The following is a 26,220-nucleotide window of genomic DNA, read 5'->3' on the forward strand; positions in this document are numbered from 1 at the left end:
GGAATGATGATTCCATTTCCAATGTCCTTATTTTTCTGCATATCTAAGGACATTTTGGGCTATTCATTAAAAATTATCACTCAGCCTTATTACAATTCTATTTGTGCACCACCAGAGAGAGAGTCATTAAACTCAATGCAAGTGCAGGCAGGAAGTGTAGGCAACTGCAACGGGCAGAAAGTGTAGGCATTTTCTTGACATTAATTAGTAAAAACGCATGTTCACACCGACTACTGTAACTGGACAAACATATGATGCTATTGCTCTTGCTCTCTCTCTCTTTTCACACTCACTGCAGTTGCTTCTATTAACACCATCACCTTTATTTACACTCACTGAGCACTTTATTAGGAACACCTGTACACCTACTCACACCCAATCCACCAATCGTGTGGCAGCAGTGCAATGCAAAAAATCATGCAGATACGGGCCAGCAGCTTCAGGTAATGTTCACATCAACCATGGTGCAATAAAAAAAAAAAAAAAACATGCAGTGAGTGGTAGTCCTGCAGATGGAATGGTTGATGAGAGAGGTCAACAGAGAATGGCCAGACTGTTTTAAGCTGACCAAGTCTACAGTAACAGTAAAAATATATATACAGTTTGTAAATAATTCTGTGGCTGATTTGTTTTGGAACACTGTCCTCTCTCCTTTTTCCTCTCTCAAATCTTCCCCAGGCAAGTCAATACAATAGCAACAAGGGCAGAGGGCAGTTACAGGGAGCGCAGAGCCAGACCATCTTTCTGGCCTGAATACCTTCTTTACAAACATTTTTAATTCCACTCTAATTTTCCTAACCAAATGTCAAGTAATTCTTGTATTCACATGGAACAGCTTAAGCCTGTTGGCTTATGAAAGAAGACATATAAAAGAACACAAAGCAGTCAAATAATTAAACAGCTGAGAACACTGTTTTAAACCCCACTCTTATTCAGTGCAGTGCCACTCTTTAGCACTCTCTAACATGGAATAAGTGAGTGGCAGGAGCTGAAAGCAAACATGACCCCCTACCAACTCCTGCCAGCCAACTAGATGTCTTCGTAAATGTGAGTTAAAAAGACATATAAACATTAATTCCCTGCTAGATGAGCCATCGGAATAATGCATGAGGGTGTGAGTGAGAAATGTAGATCTCCAACCTTCAGCCTTTACCAGTCTAATTACTGTCATTCAGGCCAGTCTAGAGGCAGTTTCTATCCTAATGGCCTTAAGAATGCACGTTTTTCAGTGGTTTCACGCGATTCATCAAATGTGATCATGTGCCACCCTGCAGGCACGCTTCTTAGAATTCAAATTCATGAATTGTACTTCACACAATAACCACCTGGTGGCACATGGAACAACATACTGTAGCTCAACACAGCATACTAAAAAAATTGAATGTGTTTGGTTAGATTTAAGAAAAAAATATTACGTCTGGTTTGTATTTAAATGTTTACATATAAATATTATGTTTCTCATCAAAACATGATTTCATTGCTTATGCTAAACTTAATTAAACAAGTTTCTAATTTCAAGACTGAATTATGTAAAGTGAGTGTTATAAATTCACATAGTACAGGAACTATAACTATAGTATTTAAATGAACATAGCTAAAATGTGTGTTGTAGTATAGCAGAGTGGTAACATGGTGGTTGCATAATGTCAGCAACAAAGTGTGGATTTAATGAGGTTTTTTTTCCATGTGGAAAGTCGATTCATCTGTGCACGTGTAAATATGAATGTCCTTCCTCAAAGTAGCGTTGAATTAATTCCATTTTCTCCTTTTTTGCCAACAGAAACTTTTGTTCTTTTCTTAAATTTAAAGTTTCACTATTGAAAAAAATTAGTTTAAAGTGAACACAGAAGTCCAGGCCAGATCAGACTGCTCTTGGCCACTTCAACTTGGCAATGATTAGTCTTGAATCGATCTTTAAATATGCCTAGCCTTATAGATTATTACATTATATATTTAACATAGAATTCACATCATGCTCTGATGGAGTATGATCATTTATTAACTGCATGTTTAATGTCGTGATTGAGAAAACAAAAAATATCCAAAATAAAATATAAATATAAAATAGCTTAAAAACCGACACAAGTATTTAGTAATAAGGACATTGGAAAATCATGAATGAAATACAGTAAACTAAAACTTACTAACGGCTTAATTAACTCACCCAAACGCATCCTATAAAAGATTAATCAGATTCATATACAACATAAACGCAATATTACAACCTGCATCTGCCCAAAATGACATGAATGCACAACTATACATGATAGTCAGGATGTGTGAATCACGTTGTGAATATGCTCTTTCTGTAACAACACATTTGATAAATGTTGTCACATGTTTAAATTAATATAAAAATGTTTGAATATTTGGTTTAATTTCCACTCTTATAAACTAAAATATTATTTTCAACCATTTTAGTTAGAGTACAATTTACAAAAGTTTATGAATATGGCATGACAAAATATTGACTAAATTCTGCAGCAACCACTTTACCACTGCCCTATTCTACCACACACATCTTAGCCATGTTAAGTTAAATACTATAGTTATAGTATCTATACTATGTGAACTGAAAACTCACATTTTACATAATTCAATTTTGCAATTAGAAACCTGTTTAAATTAGGTTTAGCATAAGCAATGTAATCACGTTTTGAGGAGAAATGTAATATTTTTATATAAACCATACGTAATATTTTTTCTTAAATTTAACGTTTAATGTGCTCTGTTGCTTGCTGCAAAACAACTCTAAGAGAGGTTCACAGATCTGCTGGCCAAGCACAAGAGATTTTGGGCTTCAGAACAAGAAACAGCACTGTTTGGTTGGAAAAAAGAGTATATGCTGTATACAGTATATGTCCTGGCAGAACTACTGTATCTTCTAGCAGGCCGTGTTTGTTCAAATGAAACATGACTGCCCCCTACTGGTCTTGTCATTCCTGCGGCTGCAGCATGCGAGTGATACCGCGTGATACTGCACGAAATCGCAGGATCCCCTTTCTTTTAACGTGCATTCTCAATGGCCACATCTGTACCATTAATATCAAAGGCTGGACTGGGTTCAGAGCAAGCTTATTACGTTAATGAAGCTACTACAAGGAACAGGCCAGGGTATGATTAAAACAGGTCATCAGATTAAATCTGGAGGCCCTGATCTAGCATCAGTGTAAGAGAAGTAAAAAAAGTATGCTCATACTGAACAACCTCTAACTAACCCCCTGCCACTCCCATCTTTATTTTTCGTTGCTTGTACCCTTTCACACACACACACTCATACCTGGATCTGATAGTTGGCAGCTGTTGGGAGGCACAGTCATATTGAGTACATCATTCACAGCTGTGTCAGCATAGTGGCCCCTCTGTACGTCATGCTCACTGTCCGTCTGGTCACTTTCTTCATGACCACTGTCCTTTAGGCTGTTACCCTCCATGTCCTTAAATGTTGATGTACTAAAAGGAAGGAGGTGAGGGGCAAAGTTTTCAATTAGCTGTTACATTGTGTTCAATCTGACCCCTCTGTTTTCACTCTGTACAATAATAGTGCCACTGCCTCGATTCAGGCTGAGCTGGAAAGTTAGAGTATAACTCAGATCCTACTGCAAATTTAATACTCAAAAAAACCCTGTGGTTATGAAGTGGCTTTCATTAAAGATGTCCGTGTGCCCAGCCTCTCTGCCAGTCACTAGTCGGCCAGGTGGATCAAGGAATGCCAGCCAAGTCTTTACAGGACAGCGGGCCCATTGTTCCTTATTGTTCCTTTCCACAAAAGGAAACCTTTCTTCTTATCTCAGTGGCCTTACAATGTCCTCTCTGTCTGTGTGCACTGATTCTGCACCCACTAACCTTCTAGCCACATATAAGGTTCCTTTAGTGTACTCTGTTGATGGAAACTGTAGACTAATTTTAATATTGTCTTATAGTCAAAATACATACATGTTTAGGACATTCTTAAGGCAAGTTCTTAAGGTGCTTGAAAGTAGAATTTTCAATATATCTGCATCTAACAAATTATCAGAATTTCACACAAATCCTAAAAGTAGACAAAGAAATCCCAATTAAACAAATGAGACAAAAATATTATACTTGGCCATTTATTTATTGAGGAAAATTATCCAATATTTAATATATGTGAGTGGCAAAAATATATGGACCTCTAGGATTAGCAGTAAATTTGAAGATGAAATTAGAGTCAATCAATGGGATGACAATAAATGGTGTTTTCAATCAATGGGATGACTGTCAGGTGTGAGTGAGCACCCTGTTTTATTTGAAGAACAGGAATGTATCAAAGTCTCATTTTTACAACACCTATTTGTGGAAGTGTATCATGGCATGAACGAAGAAGATTTCTGAGGACCTCAGAAAAAGAGTTGTTGATGCTGTTGAGGAAAAGATTACAAAGCCATCTCTAAGGAGTTTGGACTCCAACAATCCACAGTCAGACAGACTGTGTACAAATGGAGGAAATGGTTGACCAGCAAAGATCACTCCAAGAGCAAGACATGTAATAGTCTGCAAAGTCACAAAGAAACCCAGGGTAACTTCTAAGCAAATAAAGGCCTCTTTCACATTGGCTAATGTTAATGTTCACACAAATTGTTCTGCCAAAGAATAGTCAAAGAAGAATAAATTTAATGTTTTGGAATGGCCAAGTGAAAGTCCTGACCTTAATCCAATGGAAATGTTGTGGAAGGACCTAAAGCAAGCAGTTCATGTGAGGAAACCCACCAACATCCCAGAGTTGAAGCTGTTCTGTACTGAGGAACGGGCTAAAATTCCTCCAAGTCAATGTGCAGGACCGATCAGTTACCAGAAAAGTTTAGTTGCAGTTATTGCTGCACAAGGGGGTCACACCAGATACAGAAAGCAAAGGTTCACATACTTTTCACACTACCAGTCACAGAAATGTAATAATGGATCATTTTACTCATTAAGTAAGTGACCAAGTATAATGATATTTGATAAATTATATTTTTGTTTCATTTGTTTAATTGGGTTCTCTTTATCTACTTTGAGGACATCAAATTCTAAAGGATTCACAAACTTTCAAGCACCACTGTACGTGTTAAGTGATATGGACACTTACAAAACAACAGAAACACAGAGTGCTACATTGGTGTCTACACATAGCCACTGGTGCTCACTGGATAAACTGGAGGTCAACATCAAATTATAAAGATGAAATACTCCAAGGCACTCATGTGGTGAAGTAAAAAGCCTTTAATTAAATGGGCTAAATCATTAAAAACAATTAAAAGAGTAGACCTACACATTTCATCCATCTGATGTTCTATAAGAGGTGGAAATAGACAGAAACGGCTTCTGCAATGAGAGACTTTTTGTATTTACACACTTGAAGGGACTAAGTCTCCAGGAGATAATGAAGACATTGATTTCTTACCATTTTTGTAATGATTCATATCATGCTGATGTGCATGTTCATATTGTGATGTGTGTGTATATACATATGTATGTGAAGTGAGTTTTGTGTTGCTATGCTTTGTATTAAGAGGCTAGTTATAGCCACTCCCACAGATCGACCAGCTGTCTTTGATGATCCACTAATTACTAGTAGTTTAAGAAGACTTGTTTGACCAATTGATATGTATCCTGAAGAAGGCTGCGTAGCCGAAACGTATAGATCTACACTTTTAATTGTTTTTAATGATTTAGCCCAGTTAATTAAAGGCTTTTTACTTCACCATGTTAGTGTCTTGGAGTATTTCATCTTTATAATTTGATATGGACACTTAATTGTTAACAAAAACAAATATACTGTATACATGCTGCTGATAACTACTCATAGAATACAGTATTATTGAATCAAACTAAAAATATTTAAATATGAGTCTTTTACAATCTTACATGTTTTTAATCAGTCAATTATTGTGACAAACTATGTGACATTGCCTACAAAAATCTATGGATTATCAAGTGGAAGTGAAATATTTAAAAAAGAAAGAAATCATACCTTTTGATGAGGTGTGCTCTGCTGTTTACATAGCTGGAGTCAATGGAATAATTCTCTGTCTGGAGAGAGAGAAATGGGGGGGGGGGGATTTAATTATACAGCAACTAAAATAAAATTATTGCTTACTGCCTTTCAATAGAAATGCTATTTTGCACAAAGACCCTTGTGAACGGCCTTAGCTGTCAAAGGCAAGTTCTTATTCTTTTTCCGAGTACATGTAGTCTGCTATGCTGCAGTGAGCCCACTCCCCCCACCGTCCTCTCCGTTCTTCCACCATCTTCTCCTTGTCTCCACTCACTTCTCCTTATTCAATTTGACCACAATTTTCAGAAAGGGAGGACAGTGTTGCTTGAACAGAATAACAGAGCGAGTAAAGATAAGAGAACAATGGAAGAAGGATAACTTTTGTGTTTTTAAATAATGTAACAATAAGAAAAACACTATTCTTATATTTCAGAGGAGAATTTAGATATTAAAATCACATACAGTGAGATTTCTTCTGTTTTTGTATACATACTAAATAGTTTTTTTGATGGTGTAGTGGCTGGCCGCCTTATGTCATAGGGTGCCCTCATGTCTGTGTTACCTTCTGGCTCTTCCTTATAGATATGCTGTCATAGCTAGTCTTGCCGGAGTCCCTGCTTGCACTCATGCAAAGTACATTGTCCTTAACTATTACGGGACAATAAGCATACTTAATAATCTCTCCCTCTCTTTCCCTCTCTCTTTCTGTTGAGATACACATGATACTCCTGATCCTGACCCCTTCTGCTCACCGGACCTGCCAAATCCATCCTGATGCCCTACTTCTGGTTGAAGTTCTCATCAACTGGAAGTCAAATGCTTAAAAATCATAAAGATAGCTTGGAGCTCAATTCATGTGAACAGCTATGCTACGATGGGTAGGACTGCAATTGCTATTTTAGCTTTAGGACTACAATTGCCACAAACATTTTTGCACTCAAGTCTCCATCAGTGAACAGTGGATAAGTTCAGCAAAACAATGGTTATGTATGTAACCACGGTTCTATGAATTTCGGCCGCCAGAGGCGGTGCTTTATGCACTTGGATGTCCATCATGTGTACATGTAGGTCGAGTGTTTGTATCAACAAAGTCACCCGTGACCTGGGTAACGTATGCCTTTTGTCCGGGTACTAAAGGCGTGTTCACCATGGAAGCGACCTCATGGCAATCTTCTTGTAAATATGTGAACAGATCAACCAGTCGTCCAGGTATGGGAAAATTTGCATACCCCTGGCCTGTAATGCAGACATTGCCACTGTTACACAACTGGTGAAGACCCTTGGCACCAGGGAGATCCCGAATGGGAGCACACAAATCTGGTAAGCCCTTCCGTCGATGGTGAAACAGAGGAATTGCCTGTGCTGGGGCACGATTGCAACGTGAAAATATGTCTTTCAGGTTGATGGTTGTAAACCAATCTTTCTGCCTGATGCCTTGCAGCACGTCCACTGTACATGGAGCTTGAAAACCTTGAGGTGTCTGTTCAGAGGTATTACATCCAGTATGGGGCGAAATCAGCAGTATTTTTTTTTGCGATAATAAAATAAGTGGAATAGAATTCACTGTTCTGTAAAACGCTGTCTAACTACTTGATGGCACCCTTCTTCAGGAGAGCCCAGACCTCCTGGTGTAGGGCCAAAGCCTTGTTTGGGTCCTTGACTAAGGTCATTTTGACTCCACGGAACCCCGGCGGTCGACGTCTGAATTGAACGTTGTAACCCTGTAACAGGGTTGATAAAACCCAATGGTCTGACGTAAACGCTTCCCAGCACCTGAGCTGCTGGCTGGTGAAGCATCAGACTGTGGGAGTGGTATGGTCATTGTCTACCCCCTCGCCCCTTGTAATTCCTGGAGGGGCGATGGCCAGAAGTCTGGCCTTGCTATGCCAAGCGAAGGGGCTGGGTGGGGGCTGGCTGGACGGCTGGCGAAATCTCTCTGGGCGTTATTTATCCTACTGAGCCGTATTTGTTGCCATAGAGGGTCTCTGTCTAGTGGGGTGTTCACGGCACAGACTAGCAAACTGTTGTCTGGCCTGTGTAACCTGTAGACTGCGCTCCAGGGCTTGCTGTGTAGCAGGGCCAAACAGCTCCCCAGGAATGACAGAAAGAGAGCAGAAGCCTCTCCTGTAGGGTTACAAAAGAAGAGACTGGCCAGCCATATTTGGCATTGAGCAAGGGTTAACAAAGACATTAGCCTACCCAAATCCCTGGTCATATAGACGAATGACTGCCAAGAGGCGTCACTCAGACTCTGGGCATAAGTGTCAATCTCTGAAGTCTGCAATGTCTGGGACAGGGCCAGCATAAGGTGTGACATGGAATTCCATCCATCCATCTTCTATACCGCTTATCCTTCAGGGTCACGGGAAACCTGGAGCCTATTCCAGAGAGCATCAGGCACAAGGCAGTGTACACCCTGGACAGGGTGTACACTGCAATCCATCACAAGGCACAATCACATACACACTCACACATCCATTCACACACTACGGACACTTTGGACATGCCCATCAGCCTACCATGCATGTCTTTGGACTGGGGGAGGAAACCGGAGTACCCGGAGGAAACCCCCGCAGCATGGGGAGAACATGCAAACTCCGCACACACAGAGCCATGGTGGGAATCGAACCCCCAACCCTGGAGGTGTGAGGTGAACGTGCTAACCAGTAAGCCACCGTGCGCCCGACGTGGAATTCCCAATACGTCCAATACGTGCTGCTGTGTCATAGCTTCTCACAATGAAGTCATCTATCAAACAGCACTGTAACCATGGTTGGTTATCCATGGTCGGATGCATACTGCATGTTAGCTAGTGCTCTACAGTCTGTCAATGGTGCTGAGGGTGGGACACAGAGAGCTGTGGACTGAGAGGTCTTCCTGAAAAAAAGCGCTCTGAGGAGTCACCTGGACAGGTGCCGCATCTAACTCCAGACATGCCAAGGCCATTTTTACCACAGGCCTGACTGGTCTCCGAGCCCTTCAGTGTACTGTGGCTCGTCCCCTGAGAATTGGGATAAGATGAATGCGGGGTTTCACCTGCCCCCTCCTGGTCATAATCTCCACTGATACCTAGGTTCTCCGAGGCCCTAGTGGAGAGTGCATCCTCCTCCTGGATCTCAAAGGCTGGTGACAATATTGGAGGCAGTGCCATATGAAGAGACTGCAGTGCGGCTGCAGCGGGACCACTTGTAGGCTGTGCACTGGGTGGTTGCACATTAAGGGGGAGAGACGTAATCTCTGCCAAGTTGTCTACCTTCTGGGCTAGGGGATCTAACTTTCTGTGTTTACCCTTACCAGGGGGCCTCCGCATATCAGTCTAATGGCACTTATGAGAGCTAGGTGACATGGCCTGTGTAGGATGCAGTTGAGTGCCCAACCTGCCCTCTATCTGGGCCAACCTGGTTGCTCGTGCTGTTAAGGTCATGGAGCTGCAGTTCATGCATGCCATCTCAGACAGTCCCTCTCTTAAGTGTTCAACCCCCAGGCAAGAGGGACATCTCTCATGGCCATCCTCTAGTTCAACAGGAGCCTGGCAATCAATATATGTCATAAACATGGGTACCACCAGTGATTAATATCCACGTGGTTTTCCGCATGTGAACACTTTGCCAGATGGTAATTGAAAATGAAAGAGAGAAATATATACTATTTGCAGTCTATCTGTATGGTAACACAGCTGAGATCACTATGATGCAATATGGTACAGTTAAGAGCAACACTCTCTTGCACTATAAGTAATAATTAAAGAAATCCATGAACTAAATCACGGGGACGAAAAACAATCACCCCTTTCAATCATCCTCATCAGGGTGCATTGTGTAGCCTGTCCTACCAACAACGAGTCAATTATGAAAATGAAACAGTGAAAATATTGGGGAATGATCCCTCTATGATCACTCTGTACTGTGGGGCAATATGGTGCACTATGCACTGTAGCCAATAAGTAAACAAATTCATGAACTAAATCACAGGGATGAAAAACAATTCAACGAAGCCCAATCGAGATGCGTTGCTTACTGACAGCGCGTCAAACAAATAAACAACCAAAATCGTGGGGAATGACTCCACGGTACGTATAAACAGAAAACTATGGGAGGGGATTCCAACCCGACCTCAAGTATTTAGCGCTGTATCAGCGTTAAGGCAAGAAAAACCAAACTGATCATGAACTATAAACTACAGATTGCTAAATTAGAGTATGTCCACTCATAAACAGCACTGATCGAAGAGTTCACTCACTTCTTGCTGGATAGCGCCCTATCTGAATTTAAATAATCACAAAAAAGGCTAGTCTTTGGAGGACGAACATTCATAGCTCCAACCCTACTTTGGGTTACAAGACTACCAGCGGTGCCTGCACTCCTGAAACCTGCTTACCGATGCAAGAAGATAACAAGAGGTCACTTCCAGGGTGAACGTGCCTTTAGTATCGGGGCAAAAGGCATACGTCACCCAGGTCACAGGTGACTTTGTTGATACAAACACTCGACCTGCATGTAGACGTGATGGACATCCAGGTGTTTAAAGCACCGCCTCTGGCAGTTAGTAGAAATCGCACAGAACAGACTTCATGCAAAAATATATATATATTTTTTTTTCTTGGTTACACAACTGCACAATTTGGCTATGTAGTATTAGCAGATTTATAGAAGGTTTATTTATTTATAACTGCACTATCTGCTGTCACCCAGATTTGGATGGGTTCCATTTTGAGTATGGTTCCTCAAGGTTTCTTCCTCATATCATCTCAGGGAGTTTTTCCTTGCCACCATTACCTCTGGCTTGCTCTTTAGGGATAAATTCATACATTTAAAATCAATATCCTGAATTTATATATTTCTGTAAAGCTGCTTTGGGACAATGCCCATTGTTAAAAGTGCTATACAAATAAAACTGAATTGAATTGAATTGAATAAAACAAAGGCAACCTGAGTAAGACACACAATACAGTTTTTATTTATTTTTATTGAAGCAAAAAAGTTTTCCAACCCAAATCGCCAATGTGAAAAATTAATTGGCCCTTAAACTTAAAATCTGGTTGTGCCACCTTTAGCAGCAATAACTGCAACCAAACACTTCTGATAACTGGAGATCAGTCTTTCTTACTTCTGGGAATAGGACTTACTCTTATCCTTTGGATCAACTTACGGACTGAAGACCGGACATTCTCCTTTAAGATTTTCTAGCAGAGAGCAGAATTCATGTTTCCCTCAATTATTGGAAGTTGCCCAGGCCCTGAAGCAGCAAAGCATCCCCACACTGTCACACTTCCTCCACCAAGCTTGACCATAGGTATGATGTTCTTTTTGTGGAATTCTGTGTTTGGTTTACGCCAGATGTAACGGGACACCTGTCTTCCAAACAGTTCTACTTTTGACTCATCAATCCACAGAACATTCTCCCAAAAGGTTTGAGAATTATCAAGGCAAAATCCAGACGAGCATTAATGTTCTTCTGGTTTAGATGTGGTTTTCACCTTGCCACTCTTCCATAGATGCCATTTTTGCAAACTGTCTTTCTGATAGTGGAGTCATAAACAGTGACCTTTTTTTCATGCAAGAGAGGGCTGTAGGTAGTTCCTATAATGTTGTCCTTGCTAGATGAGTAGTTGCTGTGCTCTTGGAACTGTATTGTGTTTACTCAGGTTGCCTTTGTTTTATCTTAGATTTTGAGTTCTGAAATAATTTCATGTGAGATATACACAAAAACATAAGAAATCAGGATAAATCTCTTTTTCAAACCAGGGAGAGAGGGGGGACAGAGCTGACAGAGGTCGCACATAACACACACACCTACACATGCTGGAGTGTGAGCTTGGACAGTGTTGATGGGAAAGTGTTTTATTTTGATTTTTCTGTTGAGTGTTGAAACTGCGCTCAAACCTCTGTCAGTCTTCATGTCTCCTAAATCCTATTTCCCACCTACCTTCATACACACATACACCCACACACTGGGTTCTACAGAGTCTCATATTCTTCATTCCTCATTATTTGCTACACCCTATCAGAATGTAGAATTCTCTTTTGCTCTCACCATTTATCTCTCCCTTTTCCCCCAATTTCACACCTACATCTGATGTTTTGTTACTGCCACTTCATCAGGTTTGGCTCTGCTCGCTATTCCTTGCTGCAACCAGGGGCGGACTTTACCATTGAGCAAAGGTTGGCAATTGCATTGGGCCCCGAGCTACCAAGGCCCCCCAAAATGCTGCATAAACTTATGGTTAAGAAAGTTTTATTTTTTTACTTTTCTCTAATTAATTATGTTTTTTCTAAAAATCCATACATTAATGACCCCCTCCCCCCCTCAGTACCCACTACATTGGACTATTCCACAATTTTATGATTCAGGAAGATAACAGCCAACTCGTGCAAACATCGGCGACGTCACGTGTAGCGTACAGACAGAGCAAAAACGAAGCAAAGCAGCGGTGCTAAAAAAAGGAGAAAGCAGGAGGAAAGCAAAAAGTTTTTTTTATCAAAACCTGTGATGTCTTTTAGTTAACAAATTTTCCCTTTGGCGTGCAGGCAAGTTGCAGTTCTGCAGGGGCTGACGGCTCTAGCATTACAGCCAAAGAACAGTAAGGCTGGGACAGGCAGCAGGATCCATTCTCTCTCTCTCTTTCTCCAAGTGAAACTGAACTCTGCAGTCATGATCATATGTGAGTTTAATGTGTGCCATTCAGATGTGGATTCATGGTCAGTGCTACTCCAAATGAATATGTTTAATATTAACATAATTTAGAAAAAAAAATATTTTAATAAGCTGCTGTCCTACTGTACCATACAGCAACTTATTGTTTGCCCTTGGTTAGTGGTTGTAATGAAATAGACTTCTTTATTAATATAGGCCTAATATCAAGATTAATTTCCTAATATTAGAAAATAAAATACATTATTATTATTATTATTAGTAGTAGTAGTAGTATAGAAATTGGGGGGGGGGGGGGTGCAGGGGGGTGGTAAAATTATTAGATGTGGATTCATGTTAGTGCTAAAATATAAAGTTTCAGTCCTGATTCAGGAGATGTACAGCTGAGTGGGGCAGCTCTCCTACACTGCACCCAGATGATTCCTCCTGACTAGCTAACATGCTGTCTTGATTGTTTTATATTCTTTGTCACACTGTTCTTCTGTTTCTATTTGCCTATTTTACTATGACTATGACTTGATATCTGTTGTGCTACTTCAAAGAAATATGTTTAAATAGCATTTATGTTTCTTTATTGTGTTATATTTTTTGCTAGTAACTGGTGTTAAAAATGGGTCTAACAAACAATGAGCCGGTGTGTTATGATGTGGCATGTTGTGGGCCCGGTGTGGTGGTCCGCTCTGGGCCAGAAAGTCCAGGGCCACTTTTTGGTCCCAGTTCACCCCTGATTATTGCTATTAATGCTAAATAACCTATGCTGAAAATTTAAATATCGATGTTAAAACACCAAAATGAAGGTCCAATTCCTATATTTTGCCTATGGCCGCCAAATCACTAAAGCTGCCCCTGGCTGCAACCATTTTTTTCAGGACAGCATAACAGATATTGCATCATCAGGTAGGCATGGTCTGTGATCACAGGGATTTTGTGCCCAAATACCCTTTCCAATCATACTGCTATATCTTCAGATATCAGTCCGTGATCGCAGGGGTTTCGTGCCAAATACCCTTTTACAATCATACTGCTATATCTTAGGACACCTGTCCGTGATCGCAGGGGTTTCATGTTTGAAAAAATACTATTGTTATTAAATGCTTGTTTCACTTAAATAAGCTCAAAGTCTTTCAATTCAATTCAATTCAATTCAATTTTATTTGTATAGCGCTTTTTACAATAGACATTGTCTCAAAGCAGCTTTACAGAAACATATAAACATGGTATACAGATTTTAAATGTGCAAATTTATCCCTATTGAGCAAGCCGGTGGTGATGGTGGCGAGGAAAAACTCCCTAAGAGGTAAAGAGGAAGAAACCTTGAGAGGAACCGGACTCAGAAGGGAACCCATCCCACCCATAACAACAGATAGTGTAAAAGTAAAGTTCATTATGGTTTAATATGAAGTCTGTTTGGCCTTATAAGCAACCATAGACCCAGCAATCACAGTGAGTGTGTCCATCTGGAATTGGAGTAGATGAGAGCTCCATCCAGAGGTAGAGCATCTGAACGGATCAGGCAGGTCCGTCTTACTGACTTTACATCAATTCTATCATGTGTCCTATCATCAGACTAACAATCTGCAGTGAAACCTTAGTTTATTTTAACCTCAGCATCATTTCCACTGCTGTTGCCCCATTATAAAATACAAACTCATAATTATCCACGTTTTCATACTCAACTTTATTCACACAGAAAGAGCAAAGTTGACAGTTTGAAGAACCAGTTAATTTAGCATTTACAGGATTAAAAAAATAAATAAATAAACATAAAAAAAAGTTACCGATATGACCATTTTGTCCTTCATCTTACATCACTGATCCTGGGAATGCCCCCACACAAAAAAAAAGTATTCTGCTTATGTTCGGTGACCTGTAATTTTTTTGTGAAAAAAAGGCCACACCTCCAGAAACGGCCATTTTATGTCGCGGTACTGAAACCCTTGGAATTTAGTTAATTCCCAACCATGACATCAGCAAAAGAACATTATATATTCATTCTGTTTTGCTATAAGCAGCATTATCATGTTTTTTTTTTTTTTTTCAACTCCCATCATCATGGAAGGTGAAAATACTCCTTAGTGGTGTTGGGTTGCCAACCCCCTAATTATAGAATTTCCAAAAGATGCACTGCCATATATTAGATAACAGATTTCCCGTTCCTTTACAGAATGTACAAGCCTTCAGAGAAGCATAAAAGGGTGAAGGACTGCCTGAGGGTTACCCTTACTACTGGAGGACATAATACCTTACTTTATCTGCCCTGACTGCTGAAATCATGATGAATATAAGTACTTGCTGTTATTTTATAGCCATTGTCATTGCAGTCCTTGCAACAATTTGTCACTTACTTGTCAATATGTAATGAACTTGGTTTACTTCATTCAGAATCCAGCCATGCATTTTAACATTTTGTGACAAAATCGCAAAATGGTCTTGCCTGTACAAACTACATATCAAAAATTGTCCCAGGGCCACTTGTGTGTTCGATTAACTGTATCAATGATTACAATTATCTTTTGGGATAAAGGAAACACTATATAACAGATCTGTAACACAGTACTCCTTCCTGCTTTATTCTACTAGTGTTTGTTTTGTCAAATGAATGTATTAATACCCTGTCCAACCTTGTGCCCGATGCTTCCTGGGATAGGCTCCAGGTTCCCCCGCGACCCTGAAGAAGGAGTAAGCGGTAGAAGATGGATGGATGGAATGTATTAATTTAGATTAATTGATGAAAAAATGAATAAGGGTAGGAGAACTGCTTTAATGTGTGCCTTCAGGTAAGGTCAGCAAAACCGACATTTGCAGGTCCGGTCTTAAAGTACACCCAATCATTCAGGAAGCATCTTAATCCAACATGCATCTAAAATACAGATAAATTGCACTATTATGCCTCTGCTCATTTCACTTTTTGCATCAAAGTCACCAGAGCAGCCTGCTGGTGCACATATCTTGGTTTAGCTCAGCATCGCTTCCATGGAGGAACGTTGCCTCAATGTGATAAACAGAGAGGCTGAATTTTATCTTGCTTTTCAGTTTTGATTTGTACAAAAATACTCATTAATTAATTAATCATTGATCATTTCCATAGGTGAACATTTTATGGAAATAATTCAAGGTACCCCGTTTTAAGAATTTTAGAGTACTCTGTACAAAATGGCCAGAATGATTGGGTTTCAATAAGATTTTCAAGTTTGTTAACTTTTCTCTATTCATGTCTTACAATTAATACTTTGTGTCTGTCTGACATTGGATCTTGACATCTGTCTGACCTTGGTATTACATTATCCAAGTTTCTCAGTATGCTGATTTGTCATTTACAACAAAAACCTAGCTCTGTTAAAAGTTTGATATCATGCCAACAAAATACATACTAACCAAATTTTAACATCTTTTTTTAAAGTTGGAATTTGACAGATAATGATAGGTTTTGGGCAGAATACTGTGGCTTAGGGGTTAGCACGTTCACCTCACACCTCCAGGGTTATGGGTTCCAATCCCACCTCCACCCCGTGTGTGAGAAGCTTGCATGTTCTCCCCGTGTTTCAGGGGTTTTCTCTGGTTACTCCGGTTTCCTCCCCAAGCCCAAAGACTGACTTTGTAGGCTGGCTGATGTTTCCAAGTTGTGTGTGTGATTGTGCCCTGCAATCGACTGGCATCCCCCGCCCTGTGACACAAGTTCCCTGGGATAAGCTCCAGGCTCCCCCGCGACCCTGTGTAGGATAAACAGTACAGCAAATGGATGGATGTTGGGTTTTTGACAGATATCTGACTATGATTTGCAACCAAAATTCAATGTCTGTCCAACATTGGAGGTAGACATCAAGCCAATGTTGGGCTTTGACCCAACCCAACAAATTTCAATTCAAACCAAAATTTTATGTCTGTCTAACATTGGAATCCAACGTCATTCTAACATTAAATAGATGTCCGGTGCCAGCTGGGATGGAATCTCATCAAACTAAAATGAAGCCACTTTATAGAGACTGGCTTCCAGGATTTTAAATGCTAATTTAGACACCAGAACAAAAAAATATTTCCATATCCATACAAGAAATTTCAATATGCCCTGAAGGTCAGGGACAAGTTTTGGTGAGCAGAAATCCCCACCCTTTTAATTTTAGGTCTGCTTCATCCAGTGTACTAGTAAGTCCTGGAAGATTCTACAGGGCCATTACAGTCACCTGACCTGAACCCCATACAAAATCTCTAGTGGGATTTGAAGAAGGCGGTTGCAGCATGCAAACCCAAGAATATTACTGAACTGGAGGCCACTGCTCATGAGGAATGGGCTAAGATTCCTCAGGAACGCTGTGAGAAGCTATGCATCTCATTTGTAGCAGGTCATAACAGCAGAAGGGTGCTCTACTAAGTACTAAATATTCTTGCCATGAAGGGGTTGAATAATTTTGAGACTGGAAGTCATTATAAGTTGCATTTTCAGTTGAATTTGGGGAAATCACTTGAAGCATTTGTTGTGTTGAACTATTTCCATTGCTTTTGTTTGATTTGTTCACTGCAAACAGCTGAAAGTCTGTAAATTTTGACAATAAACTTGATTTGCAATGGGAGTTGAATAATTTTGATTGCAACTGTATATGCCAAATGATCAAAGCAGTAAGGGAGGGAGAAGACAAAAACTCAACAAGACATTGTCTCATTATCCATCTCTGTCTTTCTCCCACTCTATATAATACACATACTCACTCTTTCACTTTCTATTTGGTATAGCAGTGCCAGAAAAAAGAGATGAGGGATGTGAACACCTTCACATCATTGTAATATGCCAGCACTAGGGCTTATGCAGCAAGCTCGACCTCATCCATTTTGGATTCCGCTTTTGTTATGAGTATAAATCAAATCCTTGCCTGACACTTTGACCCAAAGTAATGATACCACACCTCGGGTCAGTCCCCTGCAAATATCTGTCAGTGGAGCTGATATCTAATATATCATCTTCCTACTCCACTCAAACCTATCCTCTTCTCTACAGCACCAGTGTTTCCCGTCACTATGGGATATCTTCCAGACAATTTTTAGACTAGATACAGATTTTCAGTGGTTCATTATAGACTCTGAAGCGTTTCTCGTCTGCTTTCTCCCCTGCTGTCTGTCTCACTGTTTCTCTGTGTCCCAGACATGTGCTCTCTCTTTCTAACACTCTCTGCAAGATGAATTGAGTCTGCCCTATTATCAGCATCCCTTAATCTGATGCTCAGTAGCAGATGCCTCAGAGCTCATGCTGTCACTCTAGAATCTCTACAGCAGAGCCACTCTAGAAACAGTTATAAGAAATTCAGGTGCAGCTTCATCATTGCTCATTAATCACTTCACCCCGGCTGATAATAAACTGATGTTTATCACTCACTCAGCTTCAGGCTATGGATTTTTTCAGTCATTCCCTCTGATCATGGGAGATAATGCCATGCACCACATTACTGGGGCAATTTTGTGAGTATTACCTCTGAATGGTAGCTTTGTTGACCAGGTTGGGTCTCCTTGTGTCCATTGTCTCATGATTGCAAATTTCTCCATCCCCACACCATCACACTTCCACTACCATGCTTATGTTCTTCTAATGTTCTTCTGGGTTAGCAGTAGTTTTCACCTCACCACTCTTCCATGGATGACACTTTTGCCCAGTGTCTTTCTGATAGTGGAGTCATGAACTGTGACCTTTACTGATGCAAGAGAGGCTTGTAGGTCCTTCGATGTTGTCCTTGGGTCTTTTGTGACTTCCGGGATGGGTAGTTGATGTGCTCTTTGAAGAATTTTGGAAGGTCAGCCACTTCTGAGAAGATTCACTACTGTGCAGAGTTTTTCCCATATGGAGATAATGGCTCTCACTATGGTTCTTTAGCATCCCAGAGCCTTTGAATTATCTTTGTAACCCTTCCCAGACGTATTTTAAATCACCTTCTTCCTCATAATTTCTGGAATTTATTTCAATTTTGGCATATTGTGTTACTAGGTAAGACCTTTTAACCAAGTTCATGCTGTTGAAAAAGTTCTATTTAAGTATCGATTTGATTGAACAGGGTTTGAAGTAATCAGGCCTGGTTGCATCTAGTCCAGCTGAACCCCATGATGAATGCAGTTTCATTGATTTGGGGAATTAGTAACTACGGGGACAAATACATTTTCACACAGGCCCAGTTGGTATTGGATAACTTTTTTTGCTTCAAAAAATATAACTATCATTTAAAAACTGTATTTTGTGTTTACTCAGGTTGCCTTTGTTTTATCTCACAGCACTGTATATTTTTACAGAAGATTTAAAAGCTGCCAACATATGTGGCTATATTTTATTGAGAGGAGTTCTGTGTAGAGGCCAGAGTCTAATAGACAAGTTGGGGCTAAAACGCCCACATGAATCACAACCAGGCTAACCCAATAGCCCAACTCATGATCCAGTAATTGAAGTCTAGTGATTAGCACTATGATTCATCCATACTGGGCATATCTTCCATTTAATTTGAAACATCGGGATTGATAGAAGAGCTTTACCTCTCTGCACGTCACTGGCACATCTGTAGACTGAAAAGCAGACTGCAATCAGTGAACCAACAGGCCACTGATAGCATTGCAAGAGTAATGTTGTTTCATGCCATTATGGTAGGTGCTGCAGAGCACAGAGAAATAAAGCTATCTTTATTACTTGCTATTTTGAGCATGTATCACTCATTCTCCAATACTTCCAGACTAAAGCTAGATTTGACTGCCATTTACTTGCAAGGTTTTTTGAATATATGTAATCAGTAAACCCTAATCAGTCTACAACACACACTCTTCTAGGCCATTAACAAATACATGCAAATAGGTAGCAACATACTTTTCATAATGTATGTTAAGACACATGCACACAAGTAAGTATATAAAACTCTCACACTTTTTCAAAAAATGCTGACCTCAACAGTCTTTAGAGTTTACACACAAATCTAAGGCTACAACCTTGCTAGAGCTCGGAGGAGAACAACTGGAACACATTTGAGGGGAATATGACGAGACAGCAGATAATCGATGGAGATATTCTTCTGACTTACAGCCATTCTTACAAATATTCTTCTGACTTACAGCCCATATGTGGAAATTTCCTGTTTATCTACGCCTTAACTAATCAGAATCATTCAACTTGACCTGATGACTACCTTAGTGATTGTGTGAGAGCTTAACTGTTGCTGTAATGAGTGTGTATGCAGAGTGGCCTACGAACTCCTTGCTGAATGTGAAGCTGACTTCTGCTTGATGAAACTGCAAACTATTCTTCAGTAAAATTTTCTTCAATTGATCGCATCTCTTGACTCCTGCTCTTCATTCATCCTATCTGGTCCTGGGGTCTTTAACTGTACATTCCCTTACATTATGTTTATGGGGCTACGTAGCTGTATTGCTAAGATACACCCTCACATCATGTTTTTTGCATTTGCTAGCAGGTTACAGGAGAACAGTTTTTGAGTATCAAAATTCATTTGGTAAGTTTTGTTCAGACAGGTCTCAAGATGACATGAGCCAAATTTGGTGACGATTGGACAGAATTTGGAGGAGGAGTAGCAAAAATGGCAGTTAGATGTAAGCATTTTTAGCATTTTATTGTAACTTTAGACTAGTAGGTGGTGCTGCCATACAATTTGTTGCATAGCCTCAGGTCATGGTCCTGATGTGCCTACCAAAGTTCGTGTCAGTGTGCAAAGTCATTGCTGAGATACAGCCTCACTTCCTCTTTGGTGATTTTGCTGTCGGATTCGTTTGCCCATTACGGCAGTTTGGAATATTAAAAATTCTTTTGATAACTTTTAGGACGCTTACTCTGAAGATGACGAGCGCCAAATTTGATAATGATTAGACAAAATATTTAGGAGGAGTAGCGAAAAAACAAACAGTTTTGACACAATCCAAGATGGCATAAAATCTAATAAGGCAGAAACTGACATCATACTACAATCTAGAGATGCCTGGCTTTTGAATTTTGGACACAGTTCAAAAGTTATGACTATAAACATAATTCCAAATTAGGCCCAACTTTGATCCGAAGGTGGCGCTAGAACATTGGCAGCACTTGGCCCATATTTGGTAAGCACCTTCGGTGCTTGGCCCCCTAAAAAAATAAAGGAATACTGCAGCTCCTGTTCGTATCTATATTTGTATTAACAATATCTGTTCAGTCCCAATAATGTATGGTATTCAGTTACTTCCCTAATATACACACATAGACTTTAGCATTTTATATATCTCATCCAACACACACACACACACTACCTGTTTTTTAATATCTGCAACACAAAAACAAATGAGTGATGCTCCCAGTGGGCCAGTCAGTAGCCTAAACCCATAGCAGCTTCCACATATCTGCAGAGCCGTAGATAAAAACCTTTTTTACAGTCTGTGAAGGGTGCATCTAGCATGCTTACACGTAATAAAGTTTGCTCTCTCTTTTAAAAACAATAACACACCCAGTGTACATATCTCACTTCACTGTCTCCCCTTACATAAAGACCTGAAATCATTTTGTTATTCTGCTGTCGCCCTTACCAAAGTCTGGGGTATGTATGTGTGTTGTGTTTCCATCACACAATGGTTTATCATCTTTTGCAAGATGTAGCTACAGAACAAAGGGTCTCCTCTACTTTTTCTGTATAGAGTAGGCTAATGCCTACTGCAGGATTAAGTGCACTATTATCCTTTTCAGTTTCTCTGATTCCTTCTAAGGTCTCCAATTGTGGAATTCATTGACCATTTTGGAGGTGTTGTTGAAACAAAACACAGAGAAACACTCTCTCACCCACCAAAAAATGGAGCAGCGTGCCAGCTACATCTCCCTCCTCTTGCAGTGTAATTTGCTGTGCCTCTCAGAGGACATATGGTAAGATGCAGTAAGAGTAGCCATCAGCTCCAAGAGAATCCTCTGCATATTGTTCAGCTGAAGTTCAGTGGGGGAGCTAATACTGTTCACTAAGGAACGTAGTTGTACTTAAAAAAAAAATGACATCACATCTATGGCAAAAGATATTTCCCCATGAGGCTGATGAAGGAAAGAGAAAAATGTACTCTTCCCCTCTGTTTCCTGGAATTTTGGACCTCTCTTAAACCCATTACAGGACAATCATGCAAATTTAGAGAACACTCAAAAATTACCTTACCTGTCTTACCTGAGGTCACAAATAGTAGTTCTACAAGCGATTTAGTTTTTTTAATCATTCTTTGTGATGAGGTTGTCATACATCTAGAGGAGGAAGTTTGATGAAAATTAGTATTGTCTATACTTGGGTGATCATAGGCATTAGGAGCATCTGTCTTGGTTTGGTTATTACTTTCTTTCTCCCTCTGATCTGGCTATACAGATACAGTAATGTCCCCCATAAATAATCATGCATAATGAGTACATTGTTATAGAAAAAAAAAAAAATGTTTTGATGATATTTTTGTAGGAGTGTTATGATTGTTATTTTCATGCTGTCTAGTGCCCATATTGAATCTGGCTTTGACTACACTGCCAAAACAGGTGAATTATTTATAGTTCATAATAAATCATTATAAATGTATTATAATTAATAGTTAAAATAGTCTCTAATGGAGATAATTAGACGGACAGTATTAAAGGTCAACACAAACAATACAACAACAATGCTGGCTCTGAGACATGAACAGAAACTGTCCTCTCTATTCCAGTAGCAGACAGGGCATCATTTGGGTACTCGGTGTATTTTATTGCTTTTCAAATATAATGTGCATAAATGAAAAACCCCATGCTCTACCTCTGTATTTTCTTTTTGCTGGGGAGACTTTTCAGACCCCTTTTAGCAACGAAGTGCCTAGGAATAAATCTAGCAACTTTTTGAACAAACCTTAGCAACTTTCCAAATGTTGGCAGTACTCTCCTGCAAGCACGAGGTCTTGCTATACCGCTGCATTCACACATCCCTGCGTCTGCTCTGTTCAGTGAGGAACTGAGAGCCGGAGATTTAACAATGTCATGGCTAAGGAGGCGCACCCTTCGTCCCAATTTACATAATTCGTATGCAAACGTTTTTAGAATGCAAGACGAATGGAATGCAACATGTTTCACATGTAAAATAGTACACGTTATTACAGCCTAGTTCTCTTGTTCAACGTAGTTATAGTGTTCAGAAACATTTTTGATAATTCATGTTACATACCTGTCTGTTATATAGTTTTATAAAAGTCATAAAAGTTCTGAAAAGTAATTTAATAAAAGTACAAAAACACAAAATAAAAAAATATATCTATCAATCAAAAACAGATTATAGATTAGATTATATATAGATAGTTTTTATATAGAATAGATAATCATTATAGCTGGTGCTTTAGTGCTTTAGTGCTTTAGTTAGTGCTTTAGTTACAAAAGGTTGAGAACCTCTGCTCTATTCCATTTGTAGCAGATTTGAGCAATGATAAATATACAGAAAAACAATGGGATATGAGTTGCTCCTTTATGGTATTAATAATTAAGAAAATTTACTTGTTTCGTGATGTAACAGCCAGTGCATAAAGCTGATCTTGTAAACAACATAAAGCAGTGATGTTGCAGCTAATCTAATCTTACTGACAGGCTTTTCTAACAGAGTGTAAATTGAACAAGTGATTTTGTTACCCAGCCAAGATGTGAGATTTTCTTTTTAATCTCTTTTATGCATTTACTTTTTAGCCTTTGCTCATGTGTGCTGTGAAAAAGTATTTGCCCTGATTTCTTGTTTTTGTGTATATCTCATAATAAAATAATTTTATATCTTCAAACGAAATGCAACATAAAACAAAGGCAACCTGAGTAAACACACAATACAGTTTTTATTTATTTATTTATTTATTTATTGAAGCAAACAAAAAAAAGTTATCCAACACTCATCATCAATGTGAAAAACTAACTGCCCCCTTAAACTTACAATCTGGTTGTGCCACCTTTAGCAGCAATAACTGCAACCAAACGCTTCCGATAACTGGAGATCAGTCTTTCACTTCTGGGACTAGGACTTACTCCTATACTTTGGATCATTGTCTTACTGCAAAATCCAGTTGTGCTTGAGTTTCAACTTACGGACTGAAGACCAGACATTCTCCTTTTAGGATTTTCTGGTAGAGAGCAGTATTCATATTTCCCTGAATTATTGCAAGTTGCCCAGGTCCTGAAGCAGCAAAGCATCCCCACACCATCACACTTCCACCACCATGCTTGACCATAGGTATGATGTTCTTTTTGTGGAATTCTGTATTTGGTTTATGCCAAATGTAACGGGACCCCTCTCTTCCAAACAGTTCCACTTTCGACTCATCAATCCACAGGATCTCCCAAAAGGTTTAAGGATCATCAAGGTGTTTTGGCAAAATTCAGACAAGCCTTAATGTTCTTCTTGGTTAGCCATGGTTTTCGCCTCGCCACTCTTCCATGGATGCCATTTTTGCCAAATGTCTTTCTGATAGTGGAGTCATGAACTGTGACCTTTATTGATGCAAGAGAGGCCTGTAGTTCATTTGAGGTTGTCCTTTAGTCTTTTTTAACTTGCTGTATGAGTAGTTGCTGTGCTCTTGGAGGAATTTTGGAAGGTTGGCCACTTCTGGGAAGGTTGACTACTGTGCCAAGTTTGTCCATTTGGAGATAATGGCTCTCACTGTGGTCCTTTGGAGTCCCAGTGCCTTTGAAATAGCTTTGTAACCTTTCCCAGACTTTCCCAACTTTGGCATGGTGTGTTACTGGGTAAGACCTTTTAACCAACTTCATACTGTTTGATTAAACAGGGCTGGCAGTAATCAGGCCTGGTTGCGTCTAGTCCAACTGTACCCCATTATGAATGCAGTTTCAAAGATTTTCATAGATTTGAGGCTTCAATAAATAACATCATAAAAAAACTGTATTTTGTGTTTACTCAGGTTACCTTTGTTTTACCTTAGATTTTGTTTTAATTTGTTTTGTTTCTGAAACAATTTAGCATGAGGTATACACAAAAACAGAAGAAACCAGAATGGAGGTAAAAACTTTTTCACAACACTGTATGATCAGAGCTTTCTCAAATGATTGGGTAAAAGCTATCAGAAATTACTTCTCAGGTTAGTGTAGTTTAATGAGAGGAGTTAATAAAAGATCTCACCTTGTAAACAAGTGTTACACACACCAAGACACCACTATTTCTGGCTTGTTCATTATCTCTCTCTATTTCCCTGCCTCTCGCTTCCCTCAAATACCTTCTCATAACCTCTCCACCCCTTAGGCATATACACTCACCATCCACTTTATTAGGAACACCTGTACATGAGAGGTCAGAGAAAAATGGCCAGATTGGCTCAAGCTGCCAGGAAGTGTAATTCATAAATTCATATAATCACTATTTACAACTGTGGTGAGCAGATAAGAATCTCAGCATCCAAAAAAACATCTAAGTTTGATTTGGATGGGCTACAACAGCAGAAGACCACATTGGGTTCCACTCTTGTCAGACAAGAACAAGAATATGAGGCTATACTGAGCACAGGCTCACCTAAACAATAGCTGAAGATTAGGAAAAAAATCACCTTCTCTTATTCCAGTCTTCAACTGACCGGTTTCACAGAGTCTGTGCCCATGATAACCTCAGTTTCTTGAATTCCTGTCAACTTAGACCAGTCTGGTCATTTTCCTTTGATCTCTCTCATCAACAAGGTGTTTCAGCTTGCAGACCCTCTGCTCACAGGATGTTTTATGTTTTTCTGCATTCTAAAACATTCTGTCTAAGCTCTAGAGACCCTAAAATCCCAGGAGCTCAGCAGTTTCTGAAATACTCAAAACCATCTGGCACCAACAACTATGACATTTCCCCATTCTGAAGTTTGACGTGAACATTAACTGAAGCTCTTGATGTGTATCTGCATGATCGTATGTCTTGCACTGCTGCAACATGATTGGTTGATTAGATAACTGCATGAATGTGCAGGTGTTCCTAATAAAGTGGATGGTGAGTGTATGACAACCTCTCACTTTTGTGAAATTTAAATTTTTATCAAGTGCTAACTGGTGCCGATTCTCCCATCAGACTTAAACAAAGAACACAAAACACAACACTTCATTAACAATATTGTATGTCAAACAGGGTAATTTGAGAGAGTGTCAATCCCTCTAAAAATTCCTGTATGACTATAACCAGACCTCTTCTCTAGATACCTTTTTGTAGTTGCTTAGAAGTGTTGAGGGTTAGCACTCATCCATTTAAAGATGACCCCATAATCCTTCAGAATTGAAGCTTCAGCTTTAAGAGACTTAGACTGGATTACTGCTCATCCTCCAAATTAAACTAAAAGCAAGCTTTCTGCCGTTGCTCATGCAAGCTGGAGCCTGGTATGGGCCATCACAACACAGTGACTGGAGGGTTATTTAGAATCTCTTTCTGTCTTTTTCTCTCTACACAACTCATCCTTTCTCCTTCCCTCCCTTACACAGAGTCTCTCTCCAACCTAGTAGAGCCAGGTAAATAGGGACTTACATATGCAGGTAAGCACTAAGGGACAAAGCCAATTTGCTTTTTTCTTTCTCTCCCAGCTGGCATCCTGTAGCCTTTTGCCTGTTGTTTTGTTTTGTACCGACTTGGCACTCT

The 26,220-nt window shown here is 39.7% G+C and overlaps 1 protein-coding gene across 2 annotated transcripts in view; it reads right to left on the reverse strand.

Annotated features, from left to right (window-relative positions):
* Positions 1-26,220, reverse strand: part of pcdh19 (protocadherin 19) — a 78,899-nt gene that overhangs the window by 29,123 nt on the left and 23,556 nt on the right. For both annotated transcript variants that reach the window (XM_053630421.1, XM_053630420.1), the window contains exons 3-4: positions 5,975-6,033; positions 3,281-3,453 (exon numbers count right to left, since the gene is read on the reverse strand). In XM_053630421.1, coding sequence (XP_053486396.1) covers positions 3,281-3,453; positions 5,975-6,033 — 232 coding nt within the window. The remainder of the gene's footprint in view (positions 1-3,280; positions 3,454-5,974; positions 6,034-26,220) is intronic.

Source organism: Ictalurus furcatus, chromosome 8, assembly GCF_023375685.1.
Source record: "Ictalurus furcatus strain D&B chromosome 8, Billie_1.0, whole genome shotgun sequence".
Taxonomy (NCBI): Eukaryota; Metazoa; Chordata; class Actinopteri; order Siluriformes; family Ictaluridae; genus Ictalurus; species Ictalurus furcatus.